At 38.4% G+C, this 20369-nt stretch overlaps 2 protein-coding genes across 2 annotated transcripts; both read left to right on the top strand.

Moving 5' to 3' along the window:
• Positions 1 to 967: 967 nt before the first annotated feature.
• Positions 968 to 4937, top strand: LOC107218420 (tubulin-specific chaperone C). Its single transcript, XM_015656292.2, has 3 exons — positions 968 to 1243; positions 2378 to 2629; positions 3581 to 4937. The coding sequence occupies exon 3, from the start codon at positions 3756 to 3758 to the stop codon at positions 4782 to 4784; it is 1029 nt and encodes a 342-aa protein (XP_015511778.1). The 5' UTR covers positions 968 to 1243; positions 2378 to 2629; positions 3581 to 3755; the 3' UTR covers positions 4785 to 4937.
• Positions 4938 to 5709: 772 nt separating this feature from the next.
• On the top strand, positions 5710 to 7064 carry LOC107218391 (ATP synthase subunit g, mitochondrial). Its single transcript, XM_015656249.2, has 2 exons — positions 5710 to 5860; positions 6710 to 7064. Exons 1-2 carry the CDS (start codon positions 5818 to 5820, stop codon positions 6967 to 6969), a joined length of 303 nt encoding a protein of 100 aa, XP_015511735.1. The 5' UTR covers positions 5710 to 5817; the 3' UTR covers positions 6970 to 7064.
• The last annotated feature ends 13305 nt before the right edge of the window (positions 7065 to 20369 follow it).

The raw sequence follows: 20369 nt of genomic DNA, 5'->3' as shown, positions 1-20369 counted from the left end.
AAATTTTTTTTTTTTTCATCACTTTTGTGATAATGGTTCCTGAGGTTCATCGGGGTTTGTTACAGCATCGACTCAAACATTAGTAACAACCGGCTCTTACTTAATTTCCAAAAAATATTTACAAGCCATATTTTAGTGTATAAAGGTCTGGATTTTCCGCTGCAAATAAACTGTATTTTTAAAAAACCACGGAAATCTAAGGTCAGTCAAGAAATTATTTTTATATATCAGCTGCACCTTTTGGAATGTAGATATGAGCGATGACTGGAGATACATATTATTATCCTCAGTTAACGGTACGAGTTAAGTATTAACTAATCATATGTACAGAAATTACGTAAGGTACATACATATCGGAACAACTATATATCTTCATCCTTCAACTTCTTCGACTATGTCTCCCATACTTTGCATGAAGAAAAGGTTTCTAACTCTGTTTACAGCTATGTGCATGTTTACTGTGCATCTGTTTAGATAACATCATTTTTATCGATCCGATGGAGTTAGATTGACATTGCGGAATTTAGTCTAAATGAATTTGCGTAGTTGAAAAGTATACGGCGTCCATATGGGGTTACATGAAAATTTCAGTCTATTTCCGTTCATCATTCCATATGCATAATAATATTCGACTCTGCATTATCTGAGCACACGCGATGAGCGATGGTAACATCAATTCTTGTCGTCTTTACGTACCGACCGCTTGCCGAATTGAGTTGCGCGTGCAAGGTAAAACGCAGAGAACGCCGCTTGATGATGAATTTATCTCGTCCATTTACGATTACGAAAAGTCTCATTGGTTATCAGTCCTTATATATCTCCAGTCAACGGTTCAGTCTGGGTACATGAATCAACAGCGAAATATAAAATTCCCTATTTTTTGTGGAACATGAAAATTACTGAAACCCTAGTTAAAAGTACAATTGCGCCATTTCAGAGTCCCGCTCCGCGGAACGTTACCTTAACCATACCGTGTCTCACACCAATTTATCTCCAACGTAACCCACTTCATCTACTAGTAGTAGTTTATCTAGCGCTGCAAATTCAGTGTTCACTTCACAGGCGCCAGATGATTTCCATTTTAGGAAATCAGCCGTCTGTACCTTCTTTAGTATGCTGTATAAACCAGCCAAATCTCGAATCGGTAAAGGCACAAGAAACGGGATAAAGGCTGTACTCGTAGCCGAGTGTATACTTTTTATCAGCAGCTTCTCAGCGTGGCAATTATTGAGACACTCCAGAGGTGAGCAGCGAATAACATTTGTACCTAAATCTCTGTCGACTTTTAGGTTATCCGTTTCACATCCCAATTCCTCTTCGATCTCGAAACATATTTCTCTTCTTGAGTACAACTCTGATTGATAATACCCGAAAAAGTAATTTTCCAAATACGTTACTTCAACATTTTCCACCCGTAGTTACCAAACACTTTGTCCCCAAAGTATTCATCTGCATACTAATTCACACCTACACGCCCTTTGCCCGAACAAAGATATGTCTACCCACAGTAGCTCATATGAAATTCGGTACTTACTACTTATCTAATGTAGCCAAAACAATTAGTAAGCGGCTGTCAAAAAATTTCATAATCGAAAATTCGGTCATGAATTATTTTTGTCCCCTCATCGCTTGGCATAAACTTGCATGATAATGAATCCTTACCTGGATTATCAATTATTTTTGGTAAGACAGTTGTAAAGTTTCATCGATTACTGCTCTCTACTCTTTTGATCCCACTTTTGTTCTTAAATATCCATATAAATCTTTATAGGGTTCTATGCATTAATCATAAAAGTAAGATTATGTTTCAGTTGACGCTTGAAACTGCAGTAATCTCATTAACTTGATAATTTGAGACTAAGCTGTAGCTAGCAGTCAGAGTCAGCAGTCGAACGTGTTATTTTGATTAAACTAACCTGATGAACGCCGAAAATCAAAGTTTGCTAGATATCTCGTATCCCAAATATTATTACTGGAAATTATGGGCATAAGACTGAACTGCATCATCTTGTTGGAACAAAGTGAAATACGTTTAACTCTTAACACTGGCTGCTTCTTTATCCTAGATTAATTTAAGCTGTGCGATATCTGTAAATTCGTTATTCTGCTTATATGTTGGATATGCCTAAAGATTTAAGTGATCAAGCTTGACCCGGACTACAAATTCGTGCTAATACTGAAAATGGTTCATAACATTATTTAGCCTTAAGTTCGCTATGTTGTGCTCCCGCACAGATTACCAAATTTCACCATATTTATTTATCTTTAGACTTTATCATTGAATCTCAAACACAGCGTCAATCTAGATTTTGAGCAAGCTTGATCGATCAAACCTTTGGGTGCTTATGAATTGGATGTTAAAGTATATTTTTATCAGGTTCCAGATTGTTCTGTCGCGAACACTGTCCCTACATTTTGGACAAATATTATGCATTTGAAGAATACACCAGTCCCGAACTTAAGAGCAAAATAACAGATCAGATGGTCTGGGAGTACAATCAGAAATTAGCCAAATAATCATTCATTTTCCATGGCGTTTGTCAAGGTGTTACTTATGCTGGCTGGTACCTATGGTTTCTCATACGCATTGTTCGAACTTATAACTCCCAAAGATTCCGAAATAGAGAAGGTAAATATCTCGTACGAGTTTCAATTAATCCTTTCTTTATTTGACTAATAAAAAATGATTGCTGACAATTGTAAAATCCACTTTTAAAATAATTTCTTAGTTTACTTTTTACGAGTTTATCGTTGTAACTTTGGAATGATTTGCATTTTCAGAAAATTAACTTTTTACTGTGGAATCAGAGCTGTTGCAAACCTAAAAAGCAGGAAAAGTTGTAGAAATATTATAGAATGTTGTAAAAAATGTGAATGATTATCTTTTGCAAATAATCTTACAGTTTAATGAAATACTAAAATAGATTCAGAAATATTTTCTTCTAGCTGCCCGAAACCAAATTTGATTTGAAATCAGTCTCTCTGGTTTAAAATACTTGTGAAATTGCAAGGGAATAGTACATATTAAAGATCTTCAGTCATCCGCAACAATCGTATGCTATATCTGACTTAACCATTAGACCACTGGTGATTTTAATGTATATTGAAATAACCCACATTTATCTTATTTGACTACAGCTTGGCTAGTATACTGTATACTGTATATAGTATACTGGCCAAGTGTCGGCCTAAATGTTAAGTCAGGATGTTGTAATACTGAAACACTCTGATATTGTACTGAAATATAAAAACTTGATCGGCAATTCTAGGCATATAACTCAAAAAATTATCTCCAAACGAAAATTTTTTGATAAAGAACAATAATGAAATTTGTGATTTAAAAACAAACCTTCGTGATAATTTGAATCATGTTTGTGCATGCCCATTGGGTGTCATAGAAATTGAAGAGACCTGATTTTATTGTTACAACTGTTATATCCACATTGAAATAACCATTTATAATAACTGAATGTTCATGGTGTACTACTTACTTGACAGTTTCTATAGTAACAAACAGAAATTCATGTTTCTAACCGATGGATATTTTACGAGTTTTGAAAATGATAATTACTGATTTCAGCAATTGCGCTTTAGACCTCACCCTAATAACGAGACCCCTTTTCTTGAGTCATTGCGGAAAGCTGCTTTGAAACAGAAATCTATGAACAAAGAGCAGAAGACAGCAGAATCTAGCGGCACTTCGTAGATACGAAACATATATCAAGCGGCGTTGAATAATAGCTCCTGTCACAATAATGGATCCATCTACTCTAATAGAGGGTAGCTTACCTGAACGAATAACCAAAAGAGATCGCGAGCGCAAAAATGTGATCGAGAAACGCAGAGAAGAAAGGCAGCAACTTGCCGTGGAATCCGAACAGTCTAGTTATTTCAAAGATGCTTTCTACGCGTCTTGTAAAACGATTAAAGACTTGCTAGACGATGCTTGTACAGCTTCACCATCCGTGCTTCCTGCCATATTTGACAAAGCAAACAAAGAGATATTGACATTGAAGAACTTTCTTTCCCAATCCAAAATGTATCTAAAGGTTTATGACATTCGCAGAGCACAGGAAAACCTGCAATTACTCGAAATCGAGGCGGATGAGCTGGAGCTGAAATTATTGCCGAAGAAAAAGTTTGGATTCAAAAATCGTAGAGTATTGAAAAAACCGTCGGAAAAATGTCACGATGTCACTGACGGACTGAAGGATCTCAAAATATCAGACAGCATTGTAAACAACGCGACGAACCAAAACAACAAACTTTCAAGCAAATATGGCGACAGTGCCTGTATGATAATGGGAAAGGTGGATGAGAAATTGGTTCTGGATGCGGAAAATGTGAACAAAAATGATATCTTGCTCTCTGACCTGTCAGGGTGTTTCATCAGGATATATGGGGCGCCCAGTACGTTACATATGGTTAATCTACAAAATTGTATAGTCTTAGTTGGGCCAGTTTCCTCGTCTGTATTTGCCGACAGATGCAACGCCTGTTCCCTTGCTTTTGCTTGTCAACAATTTAGACTGCATACTTCAACGAATTGCGACGTTTATTGTCACGTTACAAGTAGAGCTATTATAGAAGACTGTTCGAAAATACAGTTTGCACCCTACAATTGGTCCTATGACGATATTTCTATACATTTCAATTTGGCTGGGCTAGATCAAAAAATTAATAACTGGCAATTGGTGGATGACTTCAATTGGTTGTCGAACGAAAAACACTCGCCTAATTGGTCAGTCTTGGAACCGGAATTGAGAGTTAGGAAGTGGGATTAGTTGGAACACTACAAGTTGAAAGTGAATTCAATTAGTTTTTAGATGGTAGATATTCAATTCCTTTTTAATTAGCAATTGATATACTTACCTCAATAAATTATTTACACGTGTACTTGGCTTTTTCACGAAAATACAATACACTTTATTGCAGAACCCATGTTTGTTGATCTAATCATTATTATCGACATTAATGTATTCCTTTCGTTCCTAGAATTATTCGCTATAGTATTTTGTTATCTGGTAAATAAGTGTTAAGACATCGCTTATTTCAATTTGATGCTATTTACATAAATGAAAGTTGATTCATCCAAGGAGCAAATGAAATTGTGAGATGACCTCCGATTAACAGAGTAAACCGCCAATAGATTATGTAACAATTGCAAATTGAAAATATGTAACAATTCATTAAACCAAGAAGGATAAATGCAATAATGCAAACAGTCTGTAAAAATGAATGGTCAAAGTACGAATGAAGTAGATTTTTATGCTACAAGTTAGAGACAAATGTTATTACGAATGCAAGAGATTACCACCCCAATATTTCCTCGTAATAGCTCCACAATATCAAAACGTCTATAAAGTTGTGGATATGTTATTTAATTTGATGATGTAAGGTCGTCTCCTCGTGATGAAGGCAAACAATCTGTTCAATCCGACATGCAGGGCGACCACGAAGTGGGCGACCATGAAAAAAACTAACCATATTCGTAGATCCAGATAAAATTTTTTTCTTACTTTTATCGCATGGAAGAAAGGAACAATTGTTATTATAGTGTCAATTAGAATATATCTTTAGTCAGCGAACATTAAAATCTTTTATTCTTCCGTCAACATACACGTGTGTACACGTACTAAAGTTAATACCGAAAATTGCGAATCGAATAACCTGCTGTTTCCCGCCATTGAATCAAATCCGTTCTGATCCGTTCCCTGGAATTACGTCACCGTCATTTCTGTATCGAGGAACGGTGGAATTTCAACATCCCGTGTCTTTTCGTGCAGTTTTTTGATTCCTGGACGAAGAAGCACGAAAATGGCAGCGCAACTACCAGCGAAGGCCGTGGGCCTACTTAAAAGTATTTATTCAGAATCATATTGCTTTAGACATAATCTATTCATTATATCAACAAATTGTTTGATGCACAATCAAGCGAACAACGTCGTGCGCGATCAATGCTCACAACCTTACATAACATTGATCTACGTACATGTAGTTTCGCACTGTGAGATTGATTTGACAATTTGTAGAATATTTTATTTGTTCGTATTAAAAAGCGAACATTTGTTGTCATGTCATGATTTATTTGTACAAGAAAGTCATTTATCTCTTGGCTTCAAATGTGCATGATGGTTTCCATTGATTTCCCCAGAGTACGTCAAATGGTATCGCAATTCAAAGCATTTCCTTTTAGACTAAAACTTGTTCAATGTGATTATTACAGTACGAAACTACTTTTTATATATTCAATGGCAACGATAAAATATTTTCATGCAATGCCACCGAAAATAACCATGTTTCAATGTATGGTCAAGAATCGTGCAATGTTTTTGACGGTTGATCGACACATTTCCATGTTAGCTTAACTTTACAACTTCAGGGCATAGTTCCGTCGTTATTTTAAACATGGAACTAGACAGATAAGCGATACTCTGAAAAATGGCATCAAAGAATTGTTTGGTACTTGTACAATGTTTATCACTAGCTGATATAAAAAAAAAACTAAAAGATCCACGACTGATACCAGTATGAAACTACACGTTACGTTTGATGTAACTTACATTCTACAATTTTTCCAATCAAGAACAATTTCGTTTTATTGAATTTAGTTTTGTTACAGGTATGACTTCCATACATTGAAATTAAGTCTTTAGAATTTCACCTTGCATGCTCTAATATAATTCCATTGTTTCTCTTTTTGTGACAGCTGGTATGGTCTTGGCAAAGCCTAAACTGCAGGTTTTCAGGCAATACGCCATGGTCGAGTTGACACCACCAAAACTTTCCGATATTCCTGCTATTCGTTCCGGAATTGCGAAAATTTTATCGAGCGCTAAGAATGGCAGTTACCGTAATCTGACTGTTAGAGAAGCGTGGTTGAACACCCTCGTTGGAATCGAAGTCCTCTGCTGGTTCTATATCGGTGAAGTTATAGGAAAACGTCACCTTGTTGGCTACAAAGTTTAAATCAGACTCCATATCTATCTGCTAGATAATTGTGTATATTTATAAATGTTCTCGGAAGAGCAAGACATTCGCAAATAAAACTTATAGAAATTGAATTGGTCTAGTTCATATTATGTTATGTAAAATTATGCTACATCCCATTTTCATAAAAATAGGAAAGATGAATAAAATTATCACCTCATTTAAAAAATTTATGACAAGTTACAGAACTATTAAAACTAGTGAAATGGTAAATGTGCATCCAGGAGCAAGACAAATAATAAACGCTTTCCATGAAAGTTTGTGTAGCGTAGCTTTATATTTAGTTATAAAAAAATCAAGGCTCCTGCTCTATTCGTATACATACGGAAACACACATTATTTAAAACTTTATGTCAAATAATCTTGATTGTTTCTTTTCTCTTATAATAATGAATGCCACCAGATCGGAAAATTATTATTATTATTAGATTAAATCAGTTGAAAGATTTTCCCGAAGTTCTGACCTTTCAGTTGAACGGAAATTCGAGCAAGTTATATGTACCATGCATGTTGTTTTTTTTTTCTGACGAACTTCTTCAGAAATTGCATTATAAATATCTGTCAATTCGTAGTAGTTTTCACAAAAATAATGTCATTTATAGTAATAAAAATTTATAAAGAACTAGCCTGGTATAAGCCATGAATTAACTAGAAGTGAGTACAGGTAATATAACGAAACGTTGATAAATAAATCACTAGTTTGCAGCTTTAAAACAACTTGGAAAGATTTAAGTTCGCAAAGTGTGAGTAACGAGTACGTTCAAATTTATTCCATATATTGAATTTCAGACATTGTTAAATTTTCAAAGTAACCAATTTTTCTAGAAATGCATGACTACATCAACGTTACAGACTTCGTATTTATTATGTATTGGCTCATTCATATCTCCGTTCGAATAAAAGTTCAAAACTTCAAGAACATAGCGTTTGAAAATTAACCTTGACGGGAATATATATGTGTCAGAAGATAATTTTGTTTTAAATTTCGTATGCATGCCTACGGCTAATAAAACAATTATTATTTCTATTCCTATCATTCGCAGTTTTCAACTTATTTATGCGTTTCATTAGTTCTTAGAGCGTTCCCAAGAAAATATTATAAAGACAATCGGCGGTTACGTCCTTTTGTTTTTTTCTGCCAAATTTTTTTCATAAGATTTCTGAATTTTTGCAGATCTCGATTTGTCTATGCGTTACAATTGTTTCTAGAATGATTGCAGAAACAAAAAAAAAAATGGTGGTTACAACATTCTGTTCTGATCTCTTTTTTCGTCTACATACCTTGTGTAATTTCTACACGTATGTTTAATACTTGACTCGTACCGTTAAACGAAAATAACAATATGTATCTTCAGTCAACGCTCATATCTTCGTTCCGAAAGGAGATGCAGCTGACGTGTAAAAATAATTTTTAAACTGACCTTAAATTTCCGTGGTCTTTTAAAAATAAAGTTTATTTGCAGCGGAAAACCCAGACCTTTCTACGCAAAAATACTACTTGTAAATACTTTTTGGAAACTAGGTAAGACTCGATTGTTGTTAACGTTTGAGTCCATGCTGTAACAAACCCCGATGAACCTCAGGCAATCATTATCACAATAGTAATTTTCAAAAAATTTAAAGATGATCAACGTTCCTTTTCTCAATTTCTACGCATATTACCTGGTTAGATACGCGACTCTGTCCGCTACACAAGTTCCTGCGCAGATCGCCATCCAACAATGCCTGTACTGGTTTTTGGAATTGGTGGCGAGGCAGCCAATTTATGCGTAGAGAGTTTAGTTATTGATGCATCATTTTTTTTTTTTTTTGCGTTTTACGAATTCATCATCTGAAAGTCCGGCCTTCCTTTCTGTCGAAAGTGATATGATTTTTAATTGAATCTAAAATCAAATAATAATATTTTAAAATGCAAGTTATCATATTGGTTGCCTTTTTTATGTATGTGAATGTAATGATTTTTTTGAAAAAAGTGTTCAACAGTAGATTTGTTTGAATAATCTATGAATCGAGCGGGTATACAAATTTGTCTTAAAAGTTTTTAAATAATTTTCTACAATATAGATTCGAGAGGTCAAGCGGGGAAGAAGGATGTTGGAATTGTCATACTCTAAATTGCCAAAGGTATACCTTTCTAGTCAGATGCACCTTGTTGACTTTGATTAAGAAACAAAATTCATCAAAAATAAAAATATATTTACGTGGAATTCATTCTGACCAAAATAGAGAAATCCGAAGGTATACCGAAGGTACGATTCCACGTGCGGTACTCATCATCGAAGCATGAGTTTTATTGACTATGAGTTACATTTACGCCAGAATAAAATTTTTATTTGAAAAACTGTGGTATGTTAGTATTTGACCAGTGAAAATATGCTAACTTATGCTCGTTTCCACACCACCGCAAGCGGTAGAGCACCCGGTGCGTTTTTTTTTTACGTGGTATCCCCAGTAGGCCTACTCCACGGAGAATACTTGCAAGATTGATCTTACTTTCTTCGAAAAATTGCAGATGACTTTTTGTCACATATTAATTATGGTAAATTGTTTTTCCCACTCAATTTGCACTCGCGTATATTCGCAGTTTGTTCGAAATCTTTCAGTTCATATAACCCGCTGACTATTTTTCATCAATGAAAGATGACTGTTTTAATTATGGATGAAAGATGGTTGTTTTAATTTTGGATGAAGGGTGATTGTTTTTATCTTATACCTGAACGCCGTTTGACTTTGGATGTTTGCGCACCGGTCTTTCTTCTGATGAGGTATGAGATAATCACTAAAGTAGAGAACCTGGCGAATACACGAAACAATCAACAACTGAACCAAGATCGAAAACACGAATCGCTGTAAGACGTTGTCATTTACCTATCGAAAGACGATGCAGAAATCTTTGAAGAAATGGAAACAAATTGGAGTATAATGAGCACAACCACAAAAATACGACCGAGCTATATGTATAATGTTACAGTGGAATACAAACCGACACGACCACTGAGCGACTCGAGAACAAAAAAACTCTGACACTAAAACGATTGCAATAAAAGACTGTGAAACCATTGAAAAAAAAACTATAGTTGAATCAATTATACTACATTTTGTGATAGTGATGATTCTGAACTACATCCCTAAATCTATGCATCTGTGAAAACAAGATGACTGACCCTGAACCAGACCCAAGCCGGACCTAAGCCTGAAAAAAAAAACGTTAATTTTTTGGTATGGTCAACAAAACTCAGTTACCTGGAACAGATAATAATGTAATGAGTGACGTATGGTGATGTAGACAAAAATATACTTAGCTTGGATGGGTAAAAAATATAATAAACAAAAAAAGAAACAAATTAATTAGTTGGAACATACAAAAGTTTTGATTGGCTGTAACAGACAAAAGGTTTGATTAGCTGCAACGGACAAAAAGTTCTATTGGCTGTAATAGACGAAGGAATCGATTCGAGGGTACTGTTTCTGAATGATTTTCGAGTCTCTTTGTCACTTTCCTCATCTGTCTGATCGAATAATTTTCCGATCAGAAATATGGATTTTCGTTAACACATCAAACACTTACCCCAATTTCCCGCGCCAAGACTTCGAGTGTGTCGGTCAAGATGAGATGCTGATGTTTCCCACTGAGTTTTGAATCTCTTTTCCATTTTTCTCGATGGCCGTTGTCCGATCGAATGATTTTCCGATCAGAAATATGTATTTTCGTAAACACATAAAACACTTAACACAATTTCCAGCGCCAAGACGTTGAGTGTGTCGTGTCGGGCTGAGATGCTGGTGTTTCCCACTGAGTTTTGAATCACTTTTTCATTTTTCTCGATAGCCGTTGTCCGATCGAATGATTTTCCGATCAGAGACATGTATTTTCGTAAATACGTAAAACACTTAATATAATTTCCGGCGCCAAGACGTTGAGTGTGTCGTGTCGGGCTGAGATGCTGGTGTTTCCCACTGAGTTTTGAATCTCTTTTCCATTTGTCTCGATAGCCGTTGTCCGATCGAATGATTTACCGATCAGAGATATGTATTTTGGTAAACACAATAAAACACTTACCTTAATTTCCGGCGCCAAGACGTTGAGTGTGTCGTGTCGGGCTGAGATGCTGGTGTTTCCCACTGAGTTTTGAATCTCTTCTCCATTTGTCTCGATAGCCGTTGTCCGATCGAATGATTTTCCGGTCAGAAATATATATTCTCGTAAACACATCACACAAGTACACCAATTTCTCAAGTCTCTGTTGCATTTTTCTTGAAAACCGTTGTCCGATCGAATGATTTTCCGATCAGAAATATGTATTTTCGTAAACACATGAAACACTTATCACAATTTCCGGCGCCAAGACGTTGAGTGTGTCGTGTCGGGCTGAGATGCTGGTGTTTCCCACTGAGTTTTGAATCACTTTTCCATTTTTCTCGATAGCCGTTGTCCGATCGAATGATTTACCGATCAGAGATGTGTATTTTGGTAAACACAATAAAACACTTACCTTAATTTCCGGCGCCAAGACGTTGAGTGTGTCGTGTCGGGCTGAGATGCTGGTGTTTCCCACTGAGTTTTGAATCACTTTTTCATTTTTCTCGATAGCCGTTGTCCGATCGAATGATTTTCCGATCAGAGACATGTATTTTCGTAAACACATAAAACACTTAATATAATTTCCGGCGCCAAGACGTTGAGTGTGTCGTGTCGGGCTGAGATGCTGGTGTTTCCCACTGAGTTTTGAATCACTTTTCCATTTTTCTCGGTAGCCGTTGTCCGATCGAATGATTTTCCGATCAGAAACATGTATTTTCGTAAACACATAAAACACTTATCACAATTTCCGGCGCCAAGACGTTGAGTGTGTCGTGTCGGGCTGAGATGCTGGTGTTTCCCACTGAGTTTTGAATCTCTTCTCCATTTGTCTCGATAGCCGTTGTCCGATCGAATGATTTTCCGGTCAGAAATATATATTCTCGTAAACACATCACACAAGTACACCAATTTCTCAAGTCTCTGTTGCATTTTTCTTGAAAACCGTTGTCCGATCGAATGATTTTCCGATCAGAAATATGTATTTTCGTAAACACATGAAACACTTATCACAATTTCCGGCGCCAAGACGTTGAGTGTGTCGTGTCGGGCTGAGATGCTGGTGTTTCCCACTGAGTTTTGAATCACTTTTCCATTTTTCTCGATAGCCGTTGTCCGATCGAATGATTTACCGATCAGAGATATGTATTTTGGTAAACACAATAAAACACTTACCTTAATTTCCGGCGCCAAGACGTTGAGTGTGTCGTGTCGGGCTGAGATGCTGGTGTTTCCCACTGAGTTTTAAATCACTTTTTCATTTTTCTCGATAGCCGTTGTCCGATCGAATGATTTTCCGATCAGAGACATGTATTTTGGTAAACACAATAAAACACTTACCTTAATTTCCGGCGCCAAGACGTTGAGTGTGTCGTGTCGGGCTGAGATGCTGGTGTTTCCCACTGAGTTTTGAATCACTTTTCCATTTTTCTCGGTAGCCGTTGTCCGATCGAATGATTTTCCGATCAGAAACATATATTTTCGTAAACACATAAAACACTTATCACAATTTCCGGCGCCAAGACGTTGAGTGTGTCGTGTCGGGCTGAGATGCTGGTGTTTCCCACTGAGTTTTGAATCTCTTCTCCATTTGTCTCGATAGCCGTTGTCCGATCGAATGATTTTCCGGTCAGAAATATATATTCTCGTAAACACATCACACAAGTACACCAATTTCTCAAGTCTCTGTTGCATTTTTCTTGAAAACCGTTGTCCGATCGAATGATTTTCCGATCAGAAATATGTATTTTCGTAAACACATGAAACACTTATCACAATTTCCGGCGCCAAGACGTTGAGTGTGTCGTGTCGGGCTGAGATGCTGGTGTTTCCCACTGAGTTTTGAATCACTTTTCCATTTTTCTCGATAGCCGTTGTCCGATCGAATGATTTACCGATCAGAGATATGTATTTTGGTAAACACAATAAAACACTTACCTTAATTTCCGGCGCCAAGACGTTGAGTGTGTCGTGTCGGGCTGAGATGCTGGTGTTTCCCACTGAGTTTTGAATCACTTTTTCATTTTTCTCGATAGCCGTTGTCCGATCGAATGATTTTCCGATCAGAGACATGTATTTTCGTAAACACATAAAACACTTAATATAATTTCCGGCGCCAAGACGTTGAGTGTGTCGTGTCGGGCTGAGATGCTGGTGTTTCCCACTGAGTTTTGAATCACTTTTCCATTTTTCTCGGTAGCCGTTGTCCGATCGAATGATTTTCCGATCAGAAACATGTATTTTCGTAAACACATAAAACACTTATCACAATTTCCGGCGCCAAGACGTTGAGTGTGTCGTGTCGGGCTGAGATGCTGGTGTTTCCCACTGAGTTTTGAAACTCTTTTCCATTTTTCTCGATAGCCGTTGTCCGATCGAATGATTTACCGATCAGAGATATGTATTTTGGTAAACACAATAAAACACTTACCTTAATTTCCGGCGCCAAGACGTTGAGTGTGTCGTGTCGGGCTGAGATGCTGGTGTTTCCCACTGAGTTTTGAATCACTTTTCCATTTTTCTCGGTAGCCGTTGTCCGATCGAATGATTTTCCGATCAGAAACATATATTTTCGTAAACACATAAAACACTTATCACAATTTCCGGCGCCAAGACGTTGAGTGTGTCGTGTCGGGCTGAGATGCTGGTGTTTCCCACTGAGTTTTGAATCTCTTCTCCATTTGTCTCGATAGCCGTTGTCCGATCGAATGATTTTCCGGTCAGAAATATATATTCTCGTAAACACATCACACAAGTACACCAATTTCTCAAGTCTCTGTTGCATTTTTCTTGAAAACCGTTGTCCGATCGAATGATTTTCCGATCAGAAATATGTATTTTCGTAAACACATGAAACACTTATCACAATTTCCGGCGCCAAGACGTTGAGTGTGTCGTGTCGGGCTGAGATGCTGGTGTTTCCCACTGAGTTTTGAATCACTTTTCCATTTTTCTCGATAGCCGTTGTCCGATCGAATGATTTACCGATCAGAGATATGTATTTTGGTAAACACAATAAAACACTTACCTTAATTTCCGGCGCCAAGACGTTGAGTGTGTCGTGTCGGGCTGAGATGCTGGTGTTTCCCACTGAGTTTTGAATCACTTTTTCATTTTTCTCGATAGCCGTTGTCCGATCGAATGATTTTCCGATCAGAGACATGTATTTTCGTAAACACATAAAACACTTAATATAATTTCCGGCGCCAAGACGTTGAGTGTGTCGTGTCGGGCTGAGATGCTGGTGTTTCCCACTGAGTTTTGAATCACTTTTCCATTTTTCTCGGTAGCCGTTGTCCGATCGAATGATTTTCCGATCAGAAACATGTATTTTCGTAAACACATAAAACACTTATCACAATTTCCGGCGCCAAGACGTTGAGTGTGTCGTGTCGGGCTGAGATGCTGGTGTTTCCCACTGAGTTTTGAATCTCTTCTCCATTTGTCTCGATAGCCGTTGTCCGATCGAATGATTTTCCGGTCAGAAATATATATTCTCGTAAACACATCACACAAGTACACCAATTTCTCAAGTCTCTGTTGCATTTTTCTTGAAAACCGTTGTCCGATCGAATGATTTTCCGATCAGAAATATGTATTTTCGTAAACACATGAAACACTTATCACAATTTCCGGCGCCAAGACGTTGAGTGTGTCGTGTCGGGCTGAGATGCTGGTGTTTCCCACTGAGTTTTGAATCACTTTTCCATTTTTCTCGATAGCCGTTGTCCGATCGAATGATTTACCGATCAGAGATATGTATTTTGGTAAACACAATAAAACACTTACCTTAATTTCCGGCGCCAAGACGTTGAGTGTGTCGTGTCGGGCTGAGATGCTGGTGTTTCCCACTGAGTTTTAAATCACTTTTTCATTTTTCTCGATAGCCGTTGTCCGATCGAATGATTTTCCGATCAGAGACATGTATTTTCGTAAACACATAAAACACTTAATATAATTTCCGGCGCCAAGACGTTGAGTGTGTCGTGTCGGGCTGAGATGCTGGTGTTTCCCACTGAGTTTTGAATCACTTTTCCATTTTTCTCGGTAGCCGTTGTCCGATCGAATGATTTACCGATCAGAGATATGTATTTTGGTAAACACAATAAAACACTTACCTTAATTTCCGGCGCCAAGACGTTGAGTGTGTCGTGTCGGGCTGAGATGCTGGTGTTTCCCACTGAGTTTTGAATCACTTTTCCATTTTTCTCGGTAGCCGTTGTCCGATCGAATGATTTTCCGATCAGAAACATATATTTTCGTAAACACATAAAACACTTATCACAATTTCCGGCGCCAAGACGTTGAGTGTGTCGTGTCGGGCTGAGATGCTGGTGTTTCCCACTGAGTTTTGAATCTCTTCTCCATTTGTCTCGATAGCCGTTGTCCGATCGAATGATTTTCCGGTCAGAAATATATATTCTCGTAAACACATCACACAAGTACACCAATTTCTCAAGTCTCTGTTGCATTTTTCTTGAAAACCGTTGTCCGATCGAATGATTTTCCGATCAGAAATATGTATTTTCGTAAACACATGAAACACTTATCACAATTTCCGGCGCCAAGACGTTGAGTGTGTCGTGTCGGGCTGAGATGCTGGTGTTTCCCACTGAGTTTTGAATCACTTTTCCATTTTTCTCGATAGCCGTTGTCCGATCGAATGATTTACCGATCAGAGATATGTATTTTGGTAAACACAATAAAACACTTACCTTAATTTCCGGCGCCAAGACGTTGAGTGTGTCGTGTCGGGCTGAGATGCTGGTGTTTCCCACTGAGTTTTGAATCACTTTTTCATTTTTCTCGATAGCCGTTGTCCGATCGAATGATTTTCCGATCAGAGACATGTATTTTCGTAAACACATAAAACACTTAATATAATTTCCGGCGCCAAGACGTTGAGTGTGTCGTGTCGGGCTGAGATGCTGGTGTTTCCCACTGAGTTTTGAATCACTTTTCCATTTTTCTCGGTAGCCGTTGTCCGATCGAATGATTTTCCGATCAGAAACATGTATTTTCGTAAACACATAAAACACTTATCACAATTTCCGGCGCCAAGACGTTGAGTGTGTCGTGTCGGGCTGAGATGCTGGTGTTTCCCACTGAGTTTTGAAACTCTTTTCCATTTTTCTCGATAGCCGTTGTCCGATCGAATGATTTACCGATCAGAGATATGTATTTTGGTAAACACAATAAAACACTTACCTTAATTTCCGGCGCCAAGACGTTGAGTGTGTCGTGTCGGGCTGAGATGCTGGTGTTTCCCACTGAGTTTTGAATCACTTTTCCATTTTTCTCGGTAGCCGTTGTCCGATCGAATGATTTTCCGATCAGAAACATGTATTTTCGTAAACACATAAAACACTTATCACAATTTCCGGCGCCAAGACGTTGAGTGTGTCGTGTCGGGCTGAGATGCTGGTGTTTCCCACTGAGTTTTGAATCTCTTCTCCATTTGTCTCGATAGCCGTTGTCCGATCGAATGATTTTCCGGTCAGAAATATATATTCTCGTAAACACATCACACAAGTACACCAATTTCTCAAGTCTCTGTTGCATTTTTCTTGAAAACCGTTGTCCGATCGAATGATTTTCCGATCAGAAATATGTATTTTCGTAAACACATGAAACACTTATCACAATTTCCGGCGCCAAGACGTTGAGTGTGTCGTGTCGGGCTGAGATGCTGGTGTTTCCCACTGAGTTTTGAATCACTTTTCCATTTTTCTCGATAGCCGTTGTCCGATCGAATGATTTACCGATCAGAGATATGTATTTTGGTATACACAATAAAACACTTACCTTAATTTCCGGCGCCAAGACGTTGAGTGTGTCGTGTCGGGCTGAGATGCTGGTGTTTCCCACTGAGTTTTGAATCACTTTTTCATTTTTCTCGATAGCCGTTGTCCGATCGAATGATTTTCCGATCAGAGACATGTATTTTCGTAAACACATAAAACACTTAATATAATTTCCGGCGCCAAGACGTTGAGTGTGTCGTGTCGGGCTGAGATGCTGGTGTTTCCCACTGAGTTTTGAATCACTTTTCCATTTTTCTCGGTAGCCGTTGTCCGATCGAATGATTTTCCGATCAGAAACATATATTTTCGTAAACACATAAAACACTTATCACAATTTCCGGCGCCAAGACGTTGAGTGTGTCGTGTCGGGCTGAGATGCTGGTGTTTCCCACTGAGTTTTGAATCACTTTTCCATTTTTCTCGGTAGCCGTTGTCCGATCGAATGATTTTCCGATCAGAAACATGTATTTTCGTAAACACATAAAACACTTATCACAATTTCCGGCGCCAAGACGTTGAGTGTGTCGTGTCGGGCTGAGATGCTGGTGTTTCCCACTGAGTTTTGAATCACTTTTCCATTTTTCTCGATAGCCGTTGTCCGATCGAATGATTTACCGATCAGAGATATGTATTTTGGTAAACACAATAAAACACTTACCTTAATTTCCGGCGCCAAGACGTTGAGTGTGTCGTGTCGGGCTGAGATGCTGGTGTTTCCCACTGAGTTTTGAATCACTTTTCCATTTTTCTCGATAGCCGTTGTCCGATCGAATGATTTTCCGATCAGAGACATGTATTTTCGTAAATACGTAAAACACTTAATATAATTTCCGGCGCCAAGACGTTGAGTGTGTCGTGTCGGGCTGAGATGCTGGTGTTTCCCACTGAGTTTTGAATCTCTTTTCCATTTGTCTCGATAGCCGTTGTCCGATCGAATGATTTACCGATCAGAGATATGTATTTTGGTAAACACAATAAAACACTTACCTTAATTTCCGGCGCCAAGACGTTGAGTGTGTCGTGTCGGGCTGAGATGCTGGTGTTTCCCACTGAGTTTTGAATCTCTTCTCCATTTGTCTCGATAGCCGTTGTCCGATCGAATGATTTTCCGGTCAGAAATATATATTCTCGTAAACACATCACACAAGTACACCAATTTCTCAAGTCTCTGTTGCATTTTTCTTGAAAACCGTTGTCCGATCGAATGATTTTCCGATCAGAAATATGTATTTTCGTAAACACATGAAACACTTATCACAATTTCCGGCGCCAAGACGTTGAGTGTGTCGTGTCGGGCTGAGATGCTGGTGTTTCCCACTGAGTTTTGAATCACTTTTCCATTTTTCTCGATAGCCGTTGTCCGATCGAATGATTTACCGATCAGAGATGTGTATTTTGGTAAACACAATAAAACACTTACCTTAATTTCCGGCGCCAAGACGTTGAGTGTGTCGTGTCGGGCTGAGATGCTGGTGTTTCCCACTGAGTTTTGAATCACTTTTTCATTTTTCTCGATAGCCGTTGTCCGATCGAATGATTTTCCGATCAGAGACATGTATTTTCGTAAACACATAAAACACTTAATATAATTTCCGGCGCCAAGACGTTGAGTGTGTCGTGTCGGGCTGAGATGCTGGTGTTTCCCACTGAGTTTTGAATCACTTTTCCATTTTTCTCGGTAGCCGTTGTCCGATCGAATGATTTTCCGATCAGAAACATGTATTTTCGTAAACACATAAAACACTTATCACAATTTCCGGCGCCAAGACGTTGAGTGTGTCGTGTCGGGCTGAGATGCTGGTGTTTCCCACTGAGTTTTGAATCTCTTCTCCATTTGTCTCGATAGCCGTTGTCCGATCGAATGATTTTCCGGTCAGAAATATATATTCTCGTAAACACATCACACAAGTACACCAATTTCTCAAGTCTCTGTTGCATTTTTCTTGAAAACCGTTGTCCGATCGAATGATTTTCCGATCAGAAATATGTATTTTCGTAAACACATGAAACACTTATCACAATTTCCGGCGCCAAGACGTTGAGTGTGTCGTGTCGGGCTGAGATGCTGGTGTTTCCCACTGAGTTTTGAATCACTTTTCCATTTTTCTCGATAGCCGTTGTCCGATCGAATGATTTACCGATCAGAGATATGTATTTTGGTAAACACAATAAAACACTTACCTTAATTTCCGGCGCCAAGACGTTGAGTGTGTCGTGTCGGGCTGAGATGCTGGTGTTTCCCACTGAGTTTTAAATCACTTTTTCATTTTTCTCGATAGCCGTTGTCCGATCGAATGATTTTCCGATCAGAGACATGTATTTTCGTAAACACATAAAACACTTAATATAATTTCCGGCGCCAAGACGTTGAGTGTGTCGTGTCGGGCTGAGATGCTGGTGTTTCCCACTGAGTTTTGAATCACTTTTCCATTTTTCTCGGTAGCCGTTGTCCGATCGAATGATTTACCGATCAGAGATATGTATTTTGGTAAACACAATAAAACACTTACCTTAATTTCCGGCGCCAAGACGTTGAGTGTGTCGTGTCGGGCTGAGATGCTGGTGTTTCCCACTGAGTTTTGAATCACTTTTCCATTTTTCTCGGTAGCCGTTGTCCGATCGAATGATTTTCCGATCAGAAACATATATTTTCGTAAACACATAAAACACTTATCACAATTTCCGGCGCCAAGACGTTGAGTGTGTCGTGTCGGGCTGAGATGCTGGTGTTTCCCACTGAGTTTTGAATCTCTTCTCCATTTGTCTCGATAGCCGTTGTCCGATCGAATGATTTTCCGGTCAGAAATATATATTCTCGTAAACACATCACACAAGTACACCAATTTCTCAAGTCTCTGTTGCATTTTTCTTGAAAACCGTTGTCCGATCGAATGATTTTCCGATCAGAAATATGTATTTTCGTAAACACATGAAACACTTATCACAATTTCCGGCGCCAAGACGTTGAGTGTGTCGTGTCGGGCTGAGATGCTGGTGTTTCCCACTGAGTTTTGAATCACTTTTCCATTTTTCTCGATAGCCGTTGTCCGATCGAATGATTTACCGATCAGAGATATGTATTTTGGTAAACACAATAAAACACTTACCTTAATTTCCGGCGCCAAGACGTTGAGTGTGTCGTGTCGGGCTGAGATGCTGGTGTTTCCCACTGAGTTTTGAATCACTTTTTCATTTTTCTCGATAGCCGTTGTCCGATCGAATGATTTTCCGATCAGAGACATGTATTTTCGTAAACACATAAAACACTTAATATAATTTCCGGCGCCAAGACGTTGAGTGTGTCGTGTCGGGCTGAGATGCTGGTGTTTCCCACTGAGTTTTGAATCACTTTTCCATTTTTCTCGGTAGCCGTTGTCCGATCGAATGATTTTCCGATCAGAAACATGTATTTTCGTAAACACATAAAACACTTATCACAATTTCCGGCGCCAAGACGTTGAGTGTGTCGTGTCGGGCTGAGATGCTGGTGTTTCCCA

The sequence above is a fragment of the Neodiprion lecontei genome, chromosome 3 (assembly GCF_021901455.1).
Source record: "Neodiprion lecontei isolate iyNeoLeco1 chromosome 3, iyNeoLeco1.1, whole genome shotgun sequence".
In the NCBI taxonomy this organism is placed as follows: Eukaryota; Metazoa; Arthropoda; class Insecta; order Hymenoptera; family Diprionidae; genus Neodiprion; species Neodiprion lecontei.
Note: the sequence above shows the minus strand (reverse complement) of the source record. Positions and strands in the feature narration are given on the sequence as shown.